Source organism: Amyelois transitella, chromosome 18 (genome assembly GCF_032362555.1).
Source record: "Amyelois transitella isolate CPQ chromosome 18, ilAmyTran1.1, whole genome shotgun sequence".
Taxonomy (NCBI): domain Eukaryota; kingdom Metazoa; phylum Arthropoda; class Insecta; order Lepidoptera; family Pyralidae; genus Amyelois; species Amyelois transitella.
The window spans coordinates 465,855-484,249 of record NC_083521.1 but is presented as its reverse complement, the minus strand read 5'-3'; the positions used below and the strand labels follow the sequence as shown (position 1 = coordinate 484,249).

The following is an 18,395-nucleotide window of genomic DNA, read 5'->3' as shown; positions in this document are numbered from 1 at the left end:
TTTTCACATTTTCCATTAGTTATTCGCTCCTAATAGTTGAAGCGTGATGTTATATAGCCTAAAGCCTTCCTCGATAAATGGTCTATTCAACGCAAAAATAATTTTTCAATTCAAACCAGTAAGTAGTTCTTGAGATTAACGCGTTCAAACAAACAATCAAACAGACCTTTCAGCTTTATAATTGTGGTATATACGACGACCAATGCTGAGGGAGGGTTCTTCCCCGATTTGACCTCGCTTTTCGTCCTACAGCCAAGGTTTACGTATTTTTGTGTGTGTAGTACCGCAATAAAATTAAGCGAACAACAAAATACGTCAATGAAGCACAATCAATTGGGCTACGGGTCACCAGTATCGCTCAAAACAAGTAACAATAAACAGATGCATTTGTGCAAAATCGCATCTGTGCGATGACATTTGCGCATTTTTGCTGTAAAATAGAGGATTTTATCATGTACCAAATTAATTTTAGACAAGAATACTCGTGATAAATACAATGTGATGTTTTGTTGACTGTGTTGTAGTTTTATTGCTTCACCTAACATACATATACACATATCATCCTACTATATACCTAGACAGAGCCAACAGCCTTGAAAAGACTGAAAGGCCACGTTCAGCTGCAGGCCACATACGTAAGCCAAGGTATACATACATACATATACGTCAATTCATATCCCTTACGGGGCAGACAGAGCCAATAGTCCCGAAAAGACTGAATGGCCACGTTCAGCTGTTCGCTGCTTAATGATGGAATTGAGATCCAAACCCAAGGTATAAAATAAATAATAATAAAGACATTATTATAGCTTGCGTGCACCATCGTGTTTACAACCAGGCAAAGTCAGGTCAAGCGCACTCAAATTATTATTAAAAATAGTCTTTAACTGTACTAGTTGTTCGCCGCGAATAAACACCTCGCGAACAATTTCAATTTGCGTTAAAAACGTATAAGTTAAGTTTCTGCTTGTAGGCCATAGGCTAGCCACCTGTCACTGTTTGAATCTCAATTCTATTATCAAGCTATATATCTGAACGGGGCCTATCAGTCTTTCAAGACTGTTGGCTCTGTCTCACCCGAAAATAGCATGTAGCTTTTCAGGCATTATATAATAGGGTTCGGTAGTCTTAACTACTCTACTGTAACAACCTGACTTTCCTCCTGTCCACTATATATCACTTCAGAGATAAAGCCAAGATGAAGTTGACGCAGCAGATCTAGCAGTAAGAAGTACGAGAGGAATCCCAATGAAACATAAACTAACATTGTATTTTGTACGAGAACGCAAGTTAGACAAAACATCTTATGTTTGCCCTACATTTGCTTTGAGACGTCTCCGTTGCGCTGGCGCCGGGTGATGTCAATATAGACAAGTATTTTGTCCTTTTAATGTTAAAGAAGCCTTTATATATTATGTCATGTAATTGTCTGATTAATAAAATAATTCATTGTATTGATTTCATTCATTTTATTATAATATAAATTCATATTTAAGACTACATTTTTGCATGGGAACTGCGGCTGAAAGTTTAGTGCTTTAAACAAATGTAACAGTTGTAATGAGTCATTCATTCATTGCATAATAAATCATTCATTCATTCATTCAAAAAATTATACACCTATATGTCAAGAATCATGATACAAAGCTTATTTCTGATATTGCTTGTTAGAAGATGAAGTTTAGTCGTTTCTGATGCGCTAATGAACATGAGAGATCTTCCTCCTGACTTTAGTCCCGGTAGCATCCTCACCAATCTGGGAGAGGAGCCCGGGGTATGCCTTTGACCGTGTATCCTGAATCGGATGAGTCAGGTTTTTACACGAAACGACTCTCATCTGACCACCGAAACCATTGCAGGGTAACCAAACCCGTAATAGATCGATCATTGTTACACGTTATCCAGATGCATGAATATGCAGGTTTCCTCACGACGTTTCGCTCACCATTACCATAATTTCGAAAATAGGTAGGACAGGTTGCTAGCCCATCGCCTAAGAAGAGGATCCCAAGTTTTTAAGCCTATCCCTGAAAGAGATGGAGCGGTCCTTGTATTGGTGCCGATACAAAAAAATAAAAAAAAGGGTTATTACCCATTATTTTTGGTTACTAACTCGACCGTCCTTTGGAGTCGGAACAAAAAACTGTGGGAATCCCAAAGAAATTATCACTAGCATTCAGGTAAGTAGTTACATATGAATAGAGCGAGGTGTACCTATGTAGGTACATTTATTTTCCAGTGATTATAATATATACCGGGCCGCGACCTCCTGATTACGGTATCTACGGTTATATACCGACGAACGGTTATAGAAGACGGCCTCTGTGGCGCAGCGGTGGTACGCTTGTCTGTGACACCGGAGGTCCCCGGGTTCGAATCCCGATCCGTGCATGATGAAAAAATAACTTTTTCTGTTTGGGTTGGATCTTTGATGTTTATCTATACAAGTGTTTATTCTATAATAGGATATATAGTATCGTTGAGTTAATATCTCGTAACACAAGTCTCAAACTTACATCGAGGCTAACTCAATCTGTGTAATTTCTCTCGTATATATTTACTAGCTGTGCCTGCGACTTCGTCCGCGTGGAATAGTTATTTTGGGAATCATTGAAGCCCTCAAGAGTGAATAATTTACCCCGTTTTTTTATTCACATTTTCCATTATTTCTTCGCTCCCAATAGTTGCAGCGTAATGTTTTATAGCCAAATAATTTTTCAATTCGAACCAGTACTTCCTGAGATTATCTCGTTCAAACAAACAAACAAACTCTTCAGCTTTATAATATTAGTATAGGATAGATATATAGTATTGTTGGGTAAGTATCTCGTAACACAAGTCTCGAACTTACATCGAGGCTAACTCAATCTGTGTAATTTGTCCGGTATATATTTATTTATTTATTATTACTAGCTGTGCCCACGACTTCGTCCGCGTGGAATAGTTATTTTCGGCATCATTGCTTCAATGATGCCCCGTTTTTTTTTAACATTTTCCATTATTTACATACATACATAAAATCACGCCTCTTTTTCATATTTCTTTTCCATTATTTCTTCACTCCTAATAGTTGCAGCTTGATGTTATATAGCCTAAAGCCTTCCTCGATAAATAGTCTATACAACGCAAAAAGAATGTTTCAATTCGAACCAGTAGTTCCTGAGTTTAGCGCGTTCAAACAAACAAACTCTTCAGCTTTATAATATTAGTATAGATTATTATATCACCGGTTGCAATGCATTGCGTATCATTGCGACAGACAGCAGCTGCAGTACACATGCATAAGAGTACATTGAATTGATCTTGAGCTGATTGAGAAGTTAAATTGGCAATGGGCGAGGCTCAATAGTCCAGAAAGCGGACTTAAGGTTGATACAATTTTGCCGTGTGGTTCACGGCACCAATTGAAAAAAAAAAGAATAGGACCACTCCATCTATATCCCATGGATGTCGTAAAAGACTTATAAGGGATAGGCTTATAAACTTGGGATTCTTCTTTCAGGCGATTGGCTAGCAACCTGTCACTATTTGAATCTCAATTCCATCATTAAGTCACATAGCTGAACGTGATCTTTCAGTCTCTTCAAGATTGTTGGCTTAGTCTAACCCGCAATGGATAAAGACGTGCCTACAATAAGAGTCCCAAGTATATTAGCCTATACCCTAGTCGCCTTTTACGACATCCATGTGAAAGACATAGAGTGTGCCGTGACTTTGCAAGTACCGGGAACCACACGGTTCGATTTTTAAGGTACAATAAGTTCTCCGCTAAGCCAAGGCGGTCTCAAATACATACACACAAATACATTGTACATCTGAAAGACTTGAGATTCGTCTGGCTACAGTCTAGACACGCTAATTTTAGTAACATCACGAGTGCAGGCGTGCATCCTTGAAGACTAAAGGATACGTTTCGAAGGTAGCATGCAACGGACGGACAAAAAAACCAATCTGTATTATCTACATGTAGGTCCGAAACTGACATAAGTATTTGCTGGCTCGAGTAGGTTAACTAAATGTTAAATCGACCTTCGAGAGTCGCGTTGCAGATTAATCACTATATTAAATTGTTTATAAACTTTCCGTGGTGAGTATCTATAAAGTACCAAAATATAGGTACCTAATATAATAAACTATCAATACACAAAATACATACATACGTTACGTACATAAAATCACGCTTCATTCCCGGAGGGGTAGGCAGAGACTACATCTTACCACGATCTCTGTATTCTTCAAGGTCAAGAGTACCCGAAACCGCCGACCTTGCATGAAGAGAGTTAGGAATGTGGATGAAGCGAAGGAAGTATGCAGAGGTCGTGGCAAGTGGAAAGATGTAGTCTCTGCCTACCCCTCCGGGAAAGAGGCGTGATTTTATGTATGTATGTAAGAAAATGCTGGAAAACTAGGAAAATTTCTTCATAATTTTTATTGTCTCTCTCATTCTTCTTTTCTATCGAGGCAGAATTTGGGAAACCATATTTTTTTTTTAAAACAATACAAAATGTTTCCACCTTTTTTATCTGTGACGATACATCTTTTTCGGGTAATCTCAGGTAACAGACCAGAGGTCGGAGCTCTGCATAGCGACTAGACTGCACCCTCCCCCCCACTCCCCTCGCCGCGGGTCCATGATGCAGGTCAAACGAAACATGCATTTTATTTATCGCCTCGAATCGATTCCGCTTAATTGAAATTTAAAGTTATATATGTAGGTGATTTATGTTAAGCGACTGATCCAGTCTCCGTAGTATGACACGAGCGACGCCGTATTCATCGCGCGAATATCTATCGCTGTCCCGTTTCACGTCATAATAAAAAGCGAAACATCGATAGTTTTTCGCGCGATAAAAACGGCGTCGCGCGTGCCATGATACGGGGGCACGGCGAATCGAAGTGGCATGGAAGAGGCACACATACGGATGAATAATAAATAAATAAATATATACTTACGGGACAAATTACACTGATTGAGTTAGCCTCGAAGTAAGTTCTAGACTTGTGTTGCGAGATACTAACACAACGTTACTATATTTTATAATAAATACTTATATACATAGATAAACCAATCCAAGATCCAGGCCAATCAGAAAATGTTCTATTCTCATCATGCCCTGGCCGGGATTCGAACTCGGGACCTACGATGCCACAGACAAGCGTACTACCGCTGCGCCACAGAGGCCAGAAGAAGAAAGAGAATTGTCGGAAAGCGGACCCTGTCACCGTGATCCGTAGCGGGTGCTGACAGCAACGCAACACGCAAAGATGACATGATTGAGGGGATGACGCGGAAGAGGGGTGATATTTATGTACATACTAGAGGCCGCCCGCGACTTCGTCCGCATGGAAACCCTATCAATCCCGCGGGAACTCTGGCATAAAAAGTAGCCTATGTGTTATTCTGGGTCTTCAGCTACCTACATACCAAATTTCATGGTAATCGGTTCAGTAGTTTTTGCGTGAAAGAGTAACAAACATCCATACATCCATACAAACTTTCGCCTTTATAATAGTAGTAGGATGTAGGTACTAGGTACTCACATTATAAAAAAAATGGACTGTATTGCCTGCTCAGTAGGTTCTGAACATCACATACATACATACATATGGTCACGTCTATATCCCTTGCGGAATAGACAGAGCTAACAGTCTCGAAAAGACTGATTGGCCACGTTCAGCTGTTTGGCTTGATGATACTCGTAGAATTGAGATTCAAATAGTGACAGGTTGCTAGCCCATCGCCTAAAACAAGAATCCAAGGTTGTACGCCGATTAGCCCTTAGTCGCCTTTTACGACATCCATGGGAAAGAGATGGAGTGGTCCTATTATTGGTACCGGCAACCACACGGCACTCCGAACATAACATTAATAAAATATCACGACGTAACATAAATAAACACAATTTTATATTCATGACACTTCATGAGAAATCATAAACAGAAGAATTAATGGTTGGTGTATACGTTCGCGTGGTAATTGTTTACGTTAGTTTCGGCCAAGCTATTGAACCTGGCCGACCTTCCGTGTCATTTACACGTGTAAACGGACAAGGGGACAAAAGGTAACCTTTACAATTTAACATACATATGGTCACGTCTATATCCCTTGCGGGGTAGACAGAGCCAACAGTCTGGCAAAGGCTGAATGGCCACGTTCAGCTATTTGGCTTAGTGATAGAATTGAGATTCGAATAGTGACAGGTTGCTAGCCCATCGCCTAAAAGAAGAATTCCAAATTTATAAGCCTATCCCTTAGTCGCCTTTTACGACATTCATGGGAACGAGATGAAGTGGTCCCATTCTTTTTTTTATATTGGTGCCGGGAACCACACGGCAATATACGTATGGTTATTAGCTATTTACCGCTTCAGCTATTACGGTCTACCCATGATCTCGAACCTATCACTGAGCCGTTTAAATTAATTGCATGCAATCTTAATGTACTCGTAGATTTATACAATACGTATCGGAGGTCATCGTCGCGGATTTTGTTAGCAACATCGATGCATCCGCTATCGCTATGCCAAATCCGTTATCTGCCGCGATAAGTGACGAGACCGAATTAATTATATACGCCATCCGCTTCCTATTTTATTGTATTAAAATTTCATAAAAGTCAATTAATAATTATGAACAATTTATTCTCTCGTTTCTATTCAAAGTTTGGATATTTGCAAATAAAATGCTGCAGTGCAGTTTGTTACCGGTTCCTCTGCACTGACGTTTTGGAAGCGACAGTAAACTTAGTTGTGAGTAATTTATTTGACGTCCACAAATGATGTGAACCCAAAAGATATGACAATTATTAAGTGTTGTTGAAATTTATCATAATAATGATTTTTTTTTTATTATCTTAATTTGTAATGGCAATTATTTTAAGCGAGTTGAATCTGAACGATAGTATAAAGAACAGAGATCGAAGATATACTGACAGGTTTTGACTTAGTTTTGGACATGAGGTGACAAAAATAGATATTAGAAAGTATGCATATACTTAAGGGAAAGACATACGAGTATGTTGTGTACTGTACAGAAAGCGGGCTTATCGTTAAATTTCGTCTCTTTCAGCCAATTCTTCCTAATGTATCGCAGTAATGTGTGCACTTTTGAACAATTTGCAATTAACATTCTAACACTAGCTGTGCCCGCGACTTCGTCCGCGTAGAATAGTTATTTTGGGCATCATTGAAGCTCCAAGGATGAATAATTTTCCCCGTTTTTTTTACACATTTTCCACTATTTCTTCGCTCCTAAAAGTTGCAGCGTGATGTTATATAGCCTAAAGCCTTCCTCGATAAATGGTCTATTCAACGCAAAAATAATTTTTCAATTCGAACCAGTTGTTCCTGAGCGAGTTCAAACAAACAAACTAACTAACAAACTCATCAGCTTTATAATTTTAGTATAGATTTGCTAATTCTTTAAGAAATCTCATGTTGTCATTGAAAAGACATCAACGAGTGGAGGAATAAAAAAAAACAAATTAAATTGGTTTACAGCATCATTCAATGTTTACCATTCAAAGTAATATAAACCGTAGCAACCCATTTCTTTAGGTAACTATTTCAATAAAAGGTTACGTTACCTACAAACATCACGTCTCTTTCCAGAAACACTATTATTGTTATATTCAACATAATAGCAGACATAAATCTGCCCGCCGTTCCATATTATATTAAAATTGCGACGCCCAACAGGGTTCATATTGTACCTATTTATAAGCAGTACCTAACTGTTATTCAACTGATGTACTTTATGATATGCAATAAAGATATTGAATTTTAATTTGAGCCGTGTGGTTCCCGGCATCAATATAAAAAGGAACACTCCATATATTTCCCATGAATGTCGTAAAAGGCGACTAAGGGATAGGCTTACAAACTTTCACGTCTATATCCCTTGCGGGGTAGACAGAGCCAACAGTTTTGTAAAGACTGATAGGCCACGTTCAGCTATTTGGCTTTATGATAGAATTGAGATTCAAATAGTGACAGGTTGCTAGCCCATCGCCTAAAACGAGAATCCCAAGTTTGATAAGCCTACCCCTTAGTCGCCTTTAACGACATCCATTGGAGAGAGATGGAGTGGTCCTATTCTTTTTTGTATTGGTGCCGGGAGCCACACGGCACTTCGTTTAGACATTATGTAAAAATGATCTTCACTCGTAATTTACATATAAAGATCCACTACCTACTGTTATTGATGAGGGAAAACATCGCGAGGAAACCTGCACATTTAGACACCTGGATGTGCAACGTCTACTGTATGCAAGGCGGTATATACATACATACCTAAAGAACAATACGTTATTTCCAATCAACAATGACAACAATAATTTTATCTGTTACGGCTCATTTGGAATGAATGACCACTGGGCTCGTGTAAGAAGTTAGTGCGTCTGCGGCGGACAGATAAACAATCATGATAATGGGTTATCATAACAAATGCAGCATAGAAACTGATTGTCAACATTGATTAGTTGTTATTTCACCTGTATCAGTGCCGTGTGGTTCCCGGCACCAATGGAAAAAAGAATAGGACCACTCCATCTCTTTCCCGTGGATGTCGTAAAAGGCGACTAAGGGATAGGCTTATGACATTGCGATCCTTTTTTTTTGGCGATGGGCTAGGATCTCAATTCCATCATTAAGCCAAATGCCAAGCTGAACGTGGCCATTCAGTCTTTTCAAGACTATTGGCTCTGTCTACCCCGCAAGGGATATAGACGTGACCATATGTATGTATGTAAACTGATTGTCAACATTGATTAGTGTTATTTTACCTATAATTACCAATCGTCATTGGTGCAAAAGTGATTTTATTTGTGCAGTAAATAATAAATATATACGGGACAAATTACACTGATTGAGTTAGCCTCGAAAGTAAGTTCGAGACTTGTGTTACGAGATACTAACTCAACGATACTATATTTTATAATAAATACTTATATAGATAAACATCCAAGAGCCAGGCCAATCAGAAGAAGTTCTTTTCTCATGATGCCCTGGCCGGGATTCAAACCTGGGACCTCCGGTGTCACAAACAAGCGTACTACCGCTGCGCCACAGAGGCAGTCATCGTCTTTTGCCCTAAGTTGAAGGAAACATGTCTTTAACTGTACTTGATATTGAGAACCTGATGTTTTGAGAATCGCAATTGTAAATTGACAAATGATGAATAAGGTTTATGTTTGCAGTTCAAATAAGTTTGCATAAACATTATTATTTGTTTGAGTAACTTGGGATTCTTTTTTGGGCGAGCTAGGGCTAGCAACCTGTCACTATTTGAATCTCAATTCTATCATTAAGCTAAATAGCTGAAAGTGGCCATTCAGTCTTTTCAAGACTGTTGGCTCTGTCTACGCCTTTATTCATTATTAAGTTTCTCACTTATTTATTCAAATTAAGTGTCTCCGAGTTCATGTGCTGTGTGGATTTCGGCACTCTAAAATAAGGGATGCGACTAAGGGATAGACTAAGGGCTTATAAACTTGTGATTCCTCTTGTAGGCGATGGGCACCTGTTTGAATCTCAATCCCATCATAAAGCCGGTTGACTGGAAGAGATCCCTTCATCGGATAAGTCCGCCATTGCAAGTGATTTGTTTCTTTTATAACTATGTACTATTTTCTTGTTACTGTGTAATTTTCTATGCGATAAAGATATTACAAACAAACAAAGCCATACAGCTGAACGTGGCCTTTCAGCCTTTCCAAGACTGTTGGCTCTGCCTACCCCGCAAGGTAAATAGACGTGACGTGACGTAAAGACTCCATAAGGCTTCTCCTCCGATCCAGCATAAAAAACTTTCTGCCTGGAGGATGTCGAGCAAAGTCTATCTGTTATCGTATACGTATGTACAGGGTTGAAGGCGGTATATTTACGGCCGCATGCGCCCGCGCCGATCAGTTGTAGCTCTCCACGCGAGCCGAGCACCGGACATGTATAAGCTTGCCATTTTGTTGTCCAGCGGTGAGTACGTGTTTAGACACGAGTGTTTTACAAAGTGAAATGTTATGTGAATTTGTGGTAAGTCTATATATTTTTGAGGGAGAGACGGCGTATGATTGGATTACGATTGGCGGAATCGTACGCGAAGGATTCAGGACAGTGAAACTGTTTCAATAAAAAAATACATCGTTTATGGGTTTAAATTTAAAAATTAAATACATAATAATCAATATTTTTTATTTTTACTTGGTAACGATAAAGTAAGCAATTTCACACCGTAATCTTAAAAATATATTTCCAAAATAAAAAATAGCTAAGTGTGCAACAAGAATAATTTCAAGCACCTGTTTGAGAGATACTGGTAAATACACATATAAGCAGGAGCTTTAAGAAAATTAATCTAATACTTAAAATATTACAGCTATAAAACCTAATACCTGATCTTATCTTACCTTGTGATTCAAATTAATAAAGAAATTTGTGCTCTACTCAGTAAACCCGACTAATAGGGGACTTAGAAAAGTAGAAAATATAACAGAATAGTCGTCCAAAATAAAAATTCAGGATTGTGATCATAACCACATTTCTATTCTATGTCTGGATAATTGTGAAGTTAACGTTATTGGAGAAAATGATACAGTACAGTTTGTCACCGCATCTTCTGCACTAACGCTTTGTAAGCGGTAGTAAAATAAGATTTAAGTAATTTATTTCACGTCAACAAATGTTGTGAAACAAAACGATGTGACAATTATAAAGTGATATTGAAATAATAATAAATGAAAATAATTTTTTGAATTTTGACGCGACACCCAAGCTCCTAGAGAGGTGATTAATCGTGAAGTTTGTATAAACTCAATTTTTGTTAAAAAAAAAAAGAATTCGTATCTTTCTAAAATCAGCTGTTTCACAGAAATTTTGTGACTATTTGCAGCGGTGTTGTCATACGCATGGCCCGAAGCGCCCGAGTGCGGTATCCGCGCTCGGACCGAGGCAGGATGGGTGTGCGGCACGCGGCGGGTCGGAGACTACGGGCTGCTGTACGCCAGCTTCCGAGGGGTACCGTACGCCAAGCAGCCACTGGGAGATCTGAGGTTTAAGGTACGCTGTAGTAAAGCGCAATGTGAAAAGAAACTTAACCCTTCATCATTCGCGTAGCCTGAATCGGCCGTGAGTACGGTATATAATTGAACAATTTAGTCACCCAACCCAATTCTGATGTGGTAGCTTTCAGGGAACACCTTATTCCTTAGGTATTTAGTTCTGTATTGATTTAATTTGATTTTTATATATATCTTAAATATATTTTTTTTTTACTATAATTCAATGTTTTAACAAACAGATTGACATGTTTGAAAAATCCTTTAAATATTTGGTTTCTAATTTTTCGATTCCTTAAAGACTAGTCCTAGTCCTGGGGCATTCACCTTTATGGATTTTTTTTTAATTTAAATTTCTCATTTGTAATTTAGTTCAAGTGTAAGTTCTCACTGCACAAATAAGGTAAAATTTAGTCCTATCTACTCAGATCCTTCCAATCAACTTTAAAAAGGGTGGGATGTTCACAATACTTCGCGATAATAAACTCACGAACAACACCTATGTTTTGTTGCTTACTCCAAGCTCAGATGATGGCGGCGTGTATATCAAAGACTAGCTTAATTTTGTGCGAGCTTTTCACAATACATCGCGACGTTTCCTAAGTAACGTGTTTAAAAACTCGCGACAACTCGGCCGGCAATTTACGTGGCAATCAAAATTTACATTTCCCAACTTTCCAGGAGCTGCAGCCTCCAGAGCCGTGGGAAGGTCTGCTGGACGCGACCAGCGAGGGTCCCGTGTGCCCGCAGCGCGACGTGCTGTACGGCCGGCTGATGCAGCCGCGGACCATGAGCGAGGCCTGTATCCATGCCAACATACACGTTCCCTTGGCAGATTTACCATGGTAATTTATTTGGATTAGTTTTGAAAATAATGTTCTTGGAAACACTTCTTACACCTGGATAATGAAACGTAAAATCATAATCGCTTGATAATAATAGTACCTACAGAAACAGTGGGTTTTTTAAATATTTAGTCGTTAGGTCAAAAGACGCATAATTTTTTCTCATTTCTGCTTTATTAATTTTTATTGCCAAAAAAACCGCACGAGACCGCGTTTATACTTTGAATCGTAATAATGAAATGAATAATAAGACTAAAAATTGTATCTAACAGGTACAGATATAACCATGGCAGATTGGCACGGGGTTTGGTGCCCCCACGCCTAACCACCTTCGACGAGGTCAATTCGGACTTGAACCCGGGACTGCCGATTGTCGTCTTCATCCACGGTGGCGGCTTTGCCTTCGGCTCCGGAGATTCAGACGTGTACGGCCCGGAGTATCTCGTCAGCAAGCGAGTTATTGTCATCACTTTCAACTACAGGTACTAATTTATTATTTTATTTTAGATAAAGCTGAATGTTGAATGTTTTAGTTCGATTATTGCCAAGAGATTTTTCATTGATACTAATTTAAGTCAATCCAATTCCAAAAATGACATGATAAACTGATTATAAGAAGACGAATAGAATAAATAAAAATAAATAAATAAATACGGGACAATGAATGGAGAAAGCTCCAACTAATTCCACCAACAAGGACGATGAATTAGTTGTAAAATAACAAGAAAAGATCCATGCATATATATTTAGACAAATTGCAAGACACAACAAAGTAATTTTGCCAATGACGAAAATGTTGTTACAGGAACATTAACTGCGATAAAATCGACAGATTTTGTCACATTTCATTTGATATTAATTGAAGATTGCACCTCACAGATAGATAAAATGATATCGGGTCCTAGAGATAATAGGTGTAATATGCAGATGAGGTCACACGCGTTAGTTCGATAGCATTTGTTTACGTCGACGTTATACACGTGGAAGTAACGACCTTCGCCGGGTCATCTAATATTATTATCCGATTAATTCCAGATATCACAATCTTATTATAAATTAATTATCATAAAGGTGACTTGAAATAATCCAAACATACCTATAGAAAAGGCACCGTTTTTGGGGTACATAACGGATCAAGAGATCTGTAGTTATTTTTATTAAGTTACATAATCATTTCGATTAACATTTACTCCTACCGTTATGTGGAGTAAGACTTTTCACACTTAAATACTTTTTAGTTAATTTCATATTTTTTTACACCCTTTCAATTCTTAAGGCATTTATTGCGATAAGTTTTGAATTACATCTAATTCATTGACACTAACAGTAAAAAATATTATGCTCTCTTTAATGTTTGCTTAGTGAGCGTATTCTAGCTCTTTCACTTCTATCAAAAAGATCGGGCTACAAATAATTTTATTTCACGTGATCTTTAATTGGTTGGTTACATTAAAATACCGGTAGCATACGGAACCTCAATTCTATCTCCGTGTCGCCTTTGGCCAAGTTATCACTGTTATGCAAATAAAAAAAACTGCATAATGATAAATCTCTTAATTATATCTCAGTCTCCTGCCACTTACATCATTATCGCTAATTGGGTCAAGGCTGTCTCGTTTCGTGTTTGTTTGTTTGTTTGGTTGCGACGTACCAAGGTCAGGGCTTTTCAGATACAGATTACTGCATGTTAATTGTTAAAACGTCAGTTTTTCTATATTTATAATTATTAATTAATAATATAATTAATTTTTATGTAATACTAACGCGTCATTTAACAATTTTTATGAACATGTTATTTTTTAAAGACATAACTAAGACTTGACTAAGTTGTTTATTTGATGGATGTTGGACTAGTGTTTCTTGTTCCTTTGTTTTAACAATTTTAATTGATTGATTGATTTATATCTTTATTTCAACCACATTGGATTCTCTACCTTGACTATGAATCACTCACATTTCAGACTGAACGTCCTCGGATTCCTGTCGCTCAACTCCAGCAGCATCCCCGGCAACAGCGGCTTACGTGACATGGTGACACTCCTGCGATGGGTTCGGAGGAACGCGAGGGGTTTCGGCGGAGACCCCTATGACGTCACGCTGGCGGGACAGAGCGCCGGGGCCAGCAGTGCCCACCTGCTGTCACTGTCGCCCGCTGCTGAGGGACTGTTCAAGAGGTCAATTTCAACTTATTTATTACTCTTTTAAGGTGATATACACCAAAAAGAAAAGTTAGTACGAGTATGCGTTGTCGGTCCGTCCTACCGTCAAAAACAACAAAACAGTACAAAATTTCTTAGGGCTTTCCCTAGGGAACGTCTCGGTGATATTTTGTACACCAAAAAAAATACACTCACAAGTGGTCGCCTCTTTAAAAAATGTTCCAATAAAATTTTTAGTCAACGCTAACAAAAGATAATAATATGGCCGTTCGTGTAGTATATTTTGTGTTTACATAAGTGATTAAAAATCTCAGGACACTACGTTGAAATAAGATGAGACGGCGAGATAAAGAAAAATCAAAATGTTTACTTTGAAAAATAACCGTAACTTAGTCGTAGTCATGAGAGCGAAACGTCCGCATTTTAAGACGCTATTGATAATTTCGAAACATGTTTCTTACGCTCAAATTTTTGATTTCAGGGTATGGATAATGAGTGGAGTAGGCCTGCCAATATTCTTCTCCAGCGCGCCAACATTCGCCCAGTTCGCGGCGACGACCTTCCTCAGCGCCATGAAGATAAACTCCACGGACCCCGAGGCTATCCACCAGCAGCTCATTGACGCGCCCATCGAGCAGATCATGGAAGTCAATGGGTTCATGTTGGAGAAGTTCGGTCTGACCACATTTACGCCTGTGGTGGAGTCACCTCACCCAGGTATGTTAAACTGCTCATTATTTCAATTGTAACAATAGGAATGTTGTTGTAATCGCGTTCATTCTAAACGGCAAATCGCTACTATTCTTAAGCAACTAATTTTCTGTAAATTATATCATTATCGAAGATTAAGAATCGCAAATACGCTTGATGCGATAATTATTGATTATTTTATATAGAAACGAAAAAATCGTATGGAATAATCGTCCTGGTAAAGGGTCAGGTCAAAAGTACCCGAAACAAAGGAAGTATGCAGGGATCGTGGCAAGTGAAAAGAGGTAGTCTCTGCCTACCCCTCCGGGAAAGAGGCGTGATTTTATGTATGTATGTATGTAATCTATGGTTTTGAAATCTTTACACACAGTCTTCTTTTTTAACGGTAAGATGATACATATCAATCATTTTTCAGGTGTGACCACAATCATAGACGCAGACCCAACAGTTCTCGTAACAAAAGGCCGAGGTAAAAACATCCCAATGGTGGTGGGTTTCACCAACGTCGAGTGTGAAACCTTCAGACAGCGGTTCGAGAAGGTGGACATCATAACTCGGATCAAAGAGAACTCAATCCTAGTAGTCTCCCCACACTTGATTTACACCACGCCACTGACAGTGTTGCCAGGATTAGCGGGCGAAATACAGGCTAGATACTTCAACGGGACTGTCAACTTGGACAAATTTGTTAGGTTATGTACTGATCAGTACTTCAAATACCCAGCTTTGAAATTAGCAAGTTTGAGGCGAAAAACCGGCGGCGCTCCGTTATACCTTTACGAATTCTCATATGATGATGACCAAAGCGTTCTCAAAGAGGGCTGGGGTATCAGCTACACGGGCGCAGCGCATATAGAAGACATGACTTATGTGATGAGAACAAACTCTATTGTTGGAAATGAATCATTGTACTCCGCTCTCAAAAAGGAAGACAGAAGAACGAAGATGAAGGATTGGATGACAACGTTGTTCACGAACTTTGTGCAAACAAGGTAATTCTTAATTTCATTGGCTATAGAGAGAGTGCCGTGTGGTTCCCGGCACCAAAATAAAAAAAGAATAGGACCACTCCATCTCTTTCCCATGGAAGTCGTAAAAGGCGACTAAGGGATGGGCTTACAAACTTGGGATTCTTTTTTAAGCGATGGGCTAGCAACCTGTCACTATTTGAATCTCAATTCTTTCATTAAGCCAAATAGCTGAACGTGGCCATTCAGTCTTTTAAAGACTGTTGGCTCTGTCTTACCCGCAAGGGATATAGACGTGACCATATGTATGTATGTATGTATAGAGAGATCACTTTTCGGCAGTCCCAGAGTTCTCTCTGGAAAGGCACCACTACCCCAATAATGGCAATCATGAAAGTTTTACTCTTACTGTTTTATTTGGTATTATAATCTTAAAATTGGCTAACTATTAGAGTTATTAGTAAAAGATCTGTCATTTGTTTAAGTCAACTGCTACATTATTAATGATAAAAATCATCATATTCCAGCAACCCCAACCGCAATGAAGACGAAACCACAGGCTATTGGTTGTCTGTGAATAGTTATCAGCTCTTGTACACTGAGATCGCGGGACCAGACGCCAGTTACAGCACGAGCCTGACGCAGGAACTTCTGGACATCAAGATGTTCTTCGACAGCATCTTCCAGAGGGTCACCGGCTAGAGAAGAATAGTAGTAAGGATAGTTATTGAAGAATTGATACTGTCATGAGACTTGTACTTCTTGGAAGAAAAAACGATATGCGAGACGTGTGAAGTGTCTTTTATAAATTACGCAGTATGATGTATATGAAACAATGTTTAGGTAGAAATGAAACTTTCAAATGAGTAAGGTAGTGTTCTTATGATATGAAACGTACGACGGTTACGAGAACTTATTTATAAAAGCTGTAGGATAGGTTGCTTGGTAATGTAAATATGATTTTATCTAGATGACTTCCTAGTGTTACTTTATAAAAATCTTACTGTGTTAGGTTTAAGATTTTAACAAAAACTACCCATAGTCTTTTGCATAGAGTTACATTGTCTTAGATTCTTCCAAACGTTTTTCTAAGCAGATCAGCTCCCTACATATCATGATCTGTAATTAAATTTAAGGTAATATTGATAACAGATGTTCTAACGTCAGTCACATTTTCCTTTATAATAACACCATCAAGTTAATAATCAAATTTATTGGTATCTTTATGCTGATGGTACACCGCTCGAGTTTTAACTGTCACGTTTTCATTACATAATTGGGTTTGCTGTAAGCGTATTAACAAGTTTATAACATTGTTGGGCGGTATGTTCGTTAATTCACTAATACATTAATGGAGCTCCTAGCTTAATTTGATGACTGTACTTATTAGTTGCGTCGGGTGGTGGTGTACAAATTGTTCTTAAAGAAGGATGCAAAATTGTAGGTACATTGATTGCAATACCCCAAAAATTTTATTCTGATTATTCCAGCCAAAATATCAATTAAGCACACAATGTAATGCCAAATGTTTCATGTATTTTACATACATAACATAATATCCTTAAAGTAAATGTCTTTAAGTTCCATGTTTGCCAGCAAAACAAAAAAAGTTATAATTCAAATCGATTTTGATAAAATACCAGTGATCTCGTTTCTGTTTTTGATATACATATATATTTTTTTACTCGATTTAAGGACTAAGCTTTATATTAGTATTTAATTGTATTTTAACGAGGTTTTTTTTAATCTCTAGTGGTGATGTACAGTGACGATCGGACAAGTCAGTGTTTAAGAAATCTGAAGGCTCAACAAGTGTTTTGTGATCAGTTTGTATTATTGTATAGTTGATGCGTAGTTTATCTTGTTATTTTTTATTACTACAGTAACTGCGTTATAGCTATAGATAGATATAAATAATGTTAAATATATATGCTTATTTAAGAAGGTTGTAACTAATTAAGTTTAATAGAACAGGAAGTAAGTGCATTAAAGAAAGTTGTAATTATATTATTACCTGTAAAGTCTGACAACTTCAGTTTTGACAAAACAAAACTTTATTTGGTTTGTTATGTCAAAACTGAAGTTTGTAAAAATGAAATTAAAAAGAAAAATGCGGTATATATTTGTATTTGGGCCACTGTACCGCGGGTCGGTAGCGTGCAATTTTAACCTGCTTACAAACCCTATATGACAATAGATATAATATAGAAATATAAAGCAGGTTCAACAACTTTTTGTATAAATAATGTATACCGTGTAATTGAGGATGCGTGATGATACCGTGACTTAGAACGGACTGAATAAAATATTTAGGAGATGTGGTATTCGATTTGTTTTTATTTCTATCAACATTGAAACTTAGCCATGTCAAGATATCGATAAGTTAGAATAACTTGACACTAGTTTAAAATTATCCAAATCTTTTAAACTCACCGAATAGGCTTGTTGGAAAAAGTCGCTTCAAGCTATAATCAATAATGAAAAACATCGACTATATTCGTTAAACTCATGAAATAATAACCTATTTGGCGCAGTCATTTAAGAATTAAATGCGATGAAAGCCATGACATGAGTTCTCTAGTCGCAGACTTTAATTTCATCGTCTACATTGGTTCTTTATCCGGTTTTCACATCAAGAAATTCTTATTTCATGACCTTGTCA

The 18,395-nt window shown here is 38.0% G+C and overlaps 2 protein-coding genes across 4 annotated transcripts in view; one reads left to right on the top strand and one right to left on the bottom strand.

Annotated features, from left to right (window-relative positions):
• The window catches only part of LOC106135254 (serine/threonine-protein kinase D1), a 73,277-nt gene that overhangs the window by 31,285 nt on the left and 23,597 nt on the right, over nt 1–18,395 (bottom strand). The gene's annotated exons all lie outside the window — the stretch shown is intronic.
• Nucleotides 9,897–18,057, top strand: LOC106140426 (juvenile hormone esterase-like). Its single transcript, XM_013342013.2, has 8 exons — nt 9,897–9,971; nt 10,885–11,051; nt 11,732–11,895; nt 12,168–12,377; nt 13,857–14,069; nt 14,536–14,771; nt 15,181–15,757; nt 16,261–18,057. The coding sequence occupies exons 1-8, from the start codon at nt 9,941–9,943 to the stop codon at nt 16,433–16,435; spliced, it is 1,773 nt and encodes a 590-aa protein (XP_013197467.1). The 5' UTR covers nt 9,897–9,940; the 3' UTR covers nt 16,436–18,057.

Excerpts from the sequence above, each read along its gene's own strand:
- LOC106140426 (XM_013342013.2), top strand. The coding sequence starts at position 9,941 with ATGTATAAGCTTGCCATTTTGTTGTCCAGCG. Across the intron at positions 9,972-10,884 it reads TGCCATTTTGTTGTCCAGCG|CGGTGTTGTCATACGCATGG; the intron begins GTGAGTACGTGT and ends GACTATTTGCAG. Across the intron at positions 14,070-14,535 it reads GCTGAGGGACTGTTCAAGAG|GGTATGGATAATGAGTGGAG; the intron begins GTCAATTTCAAC and ends TTTTGATTTCAG.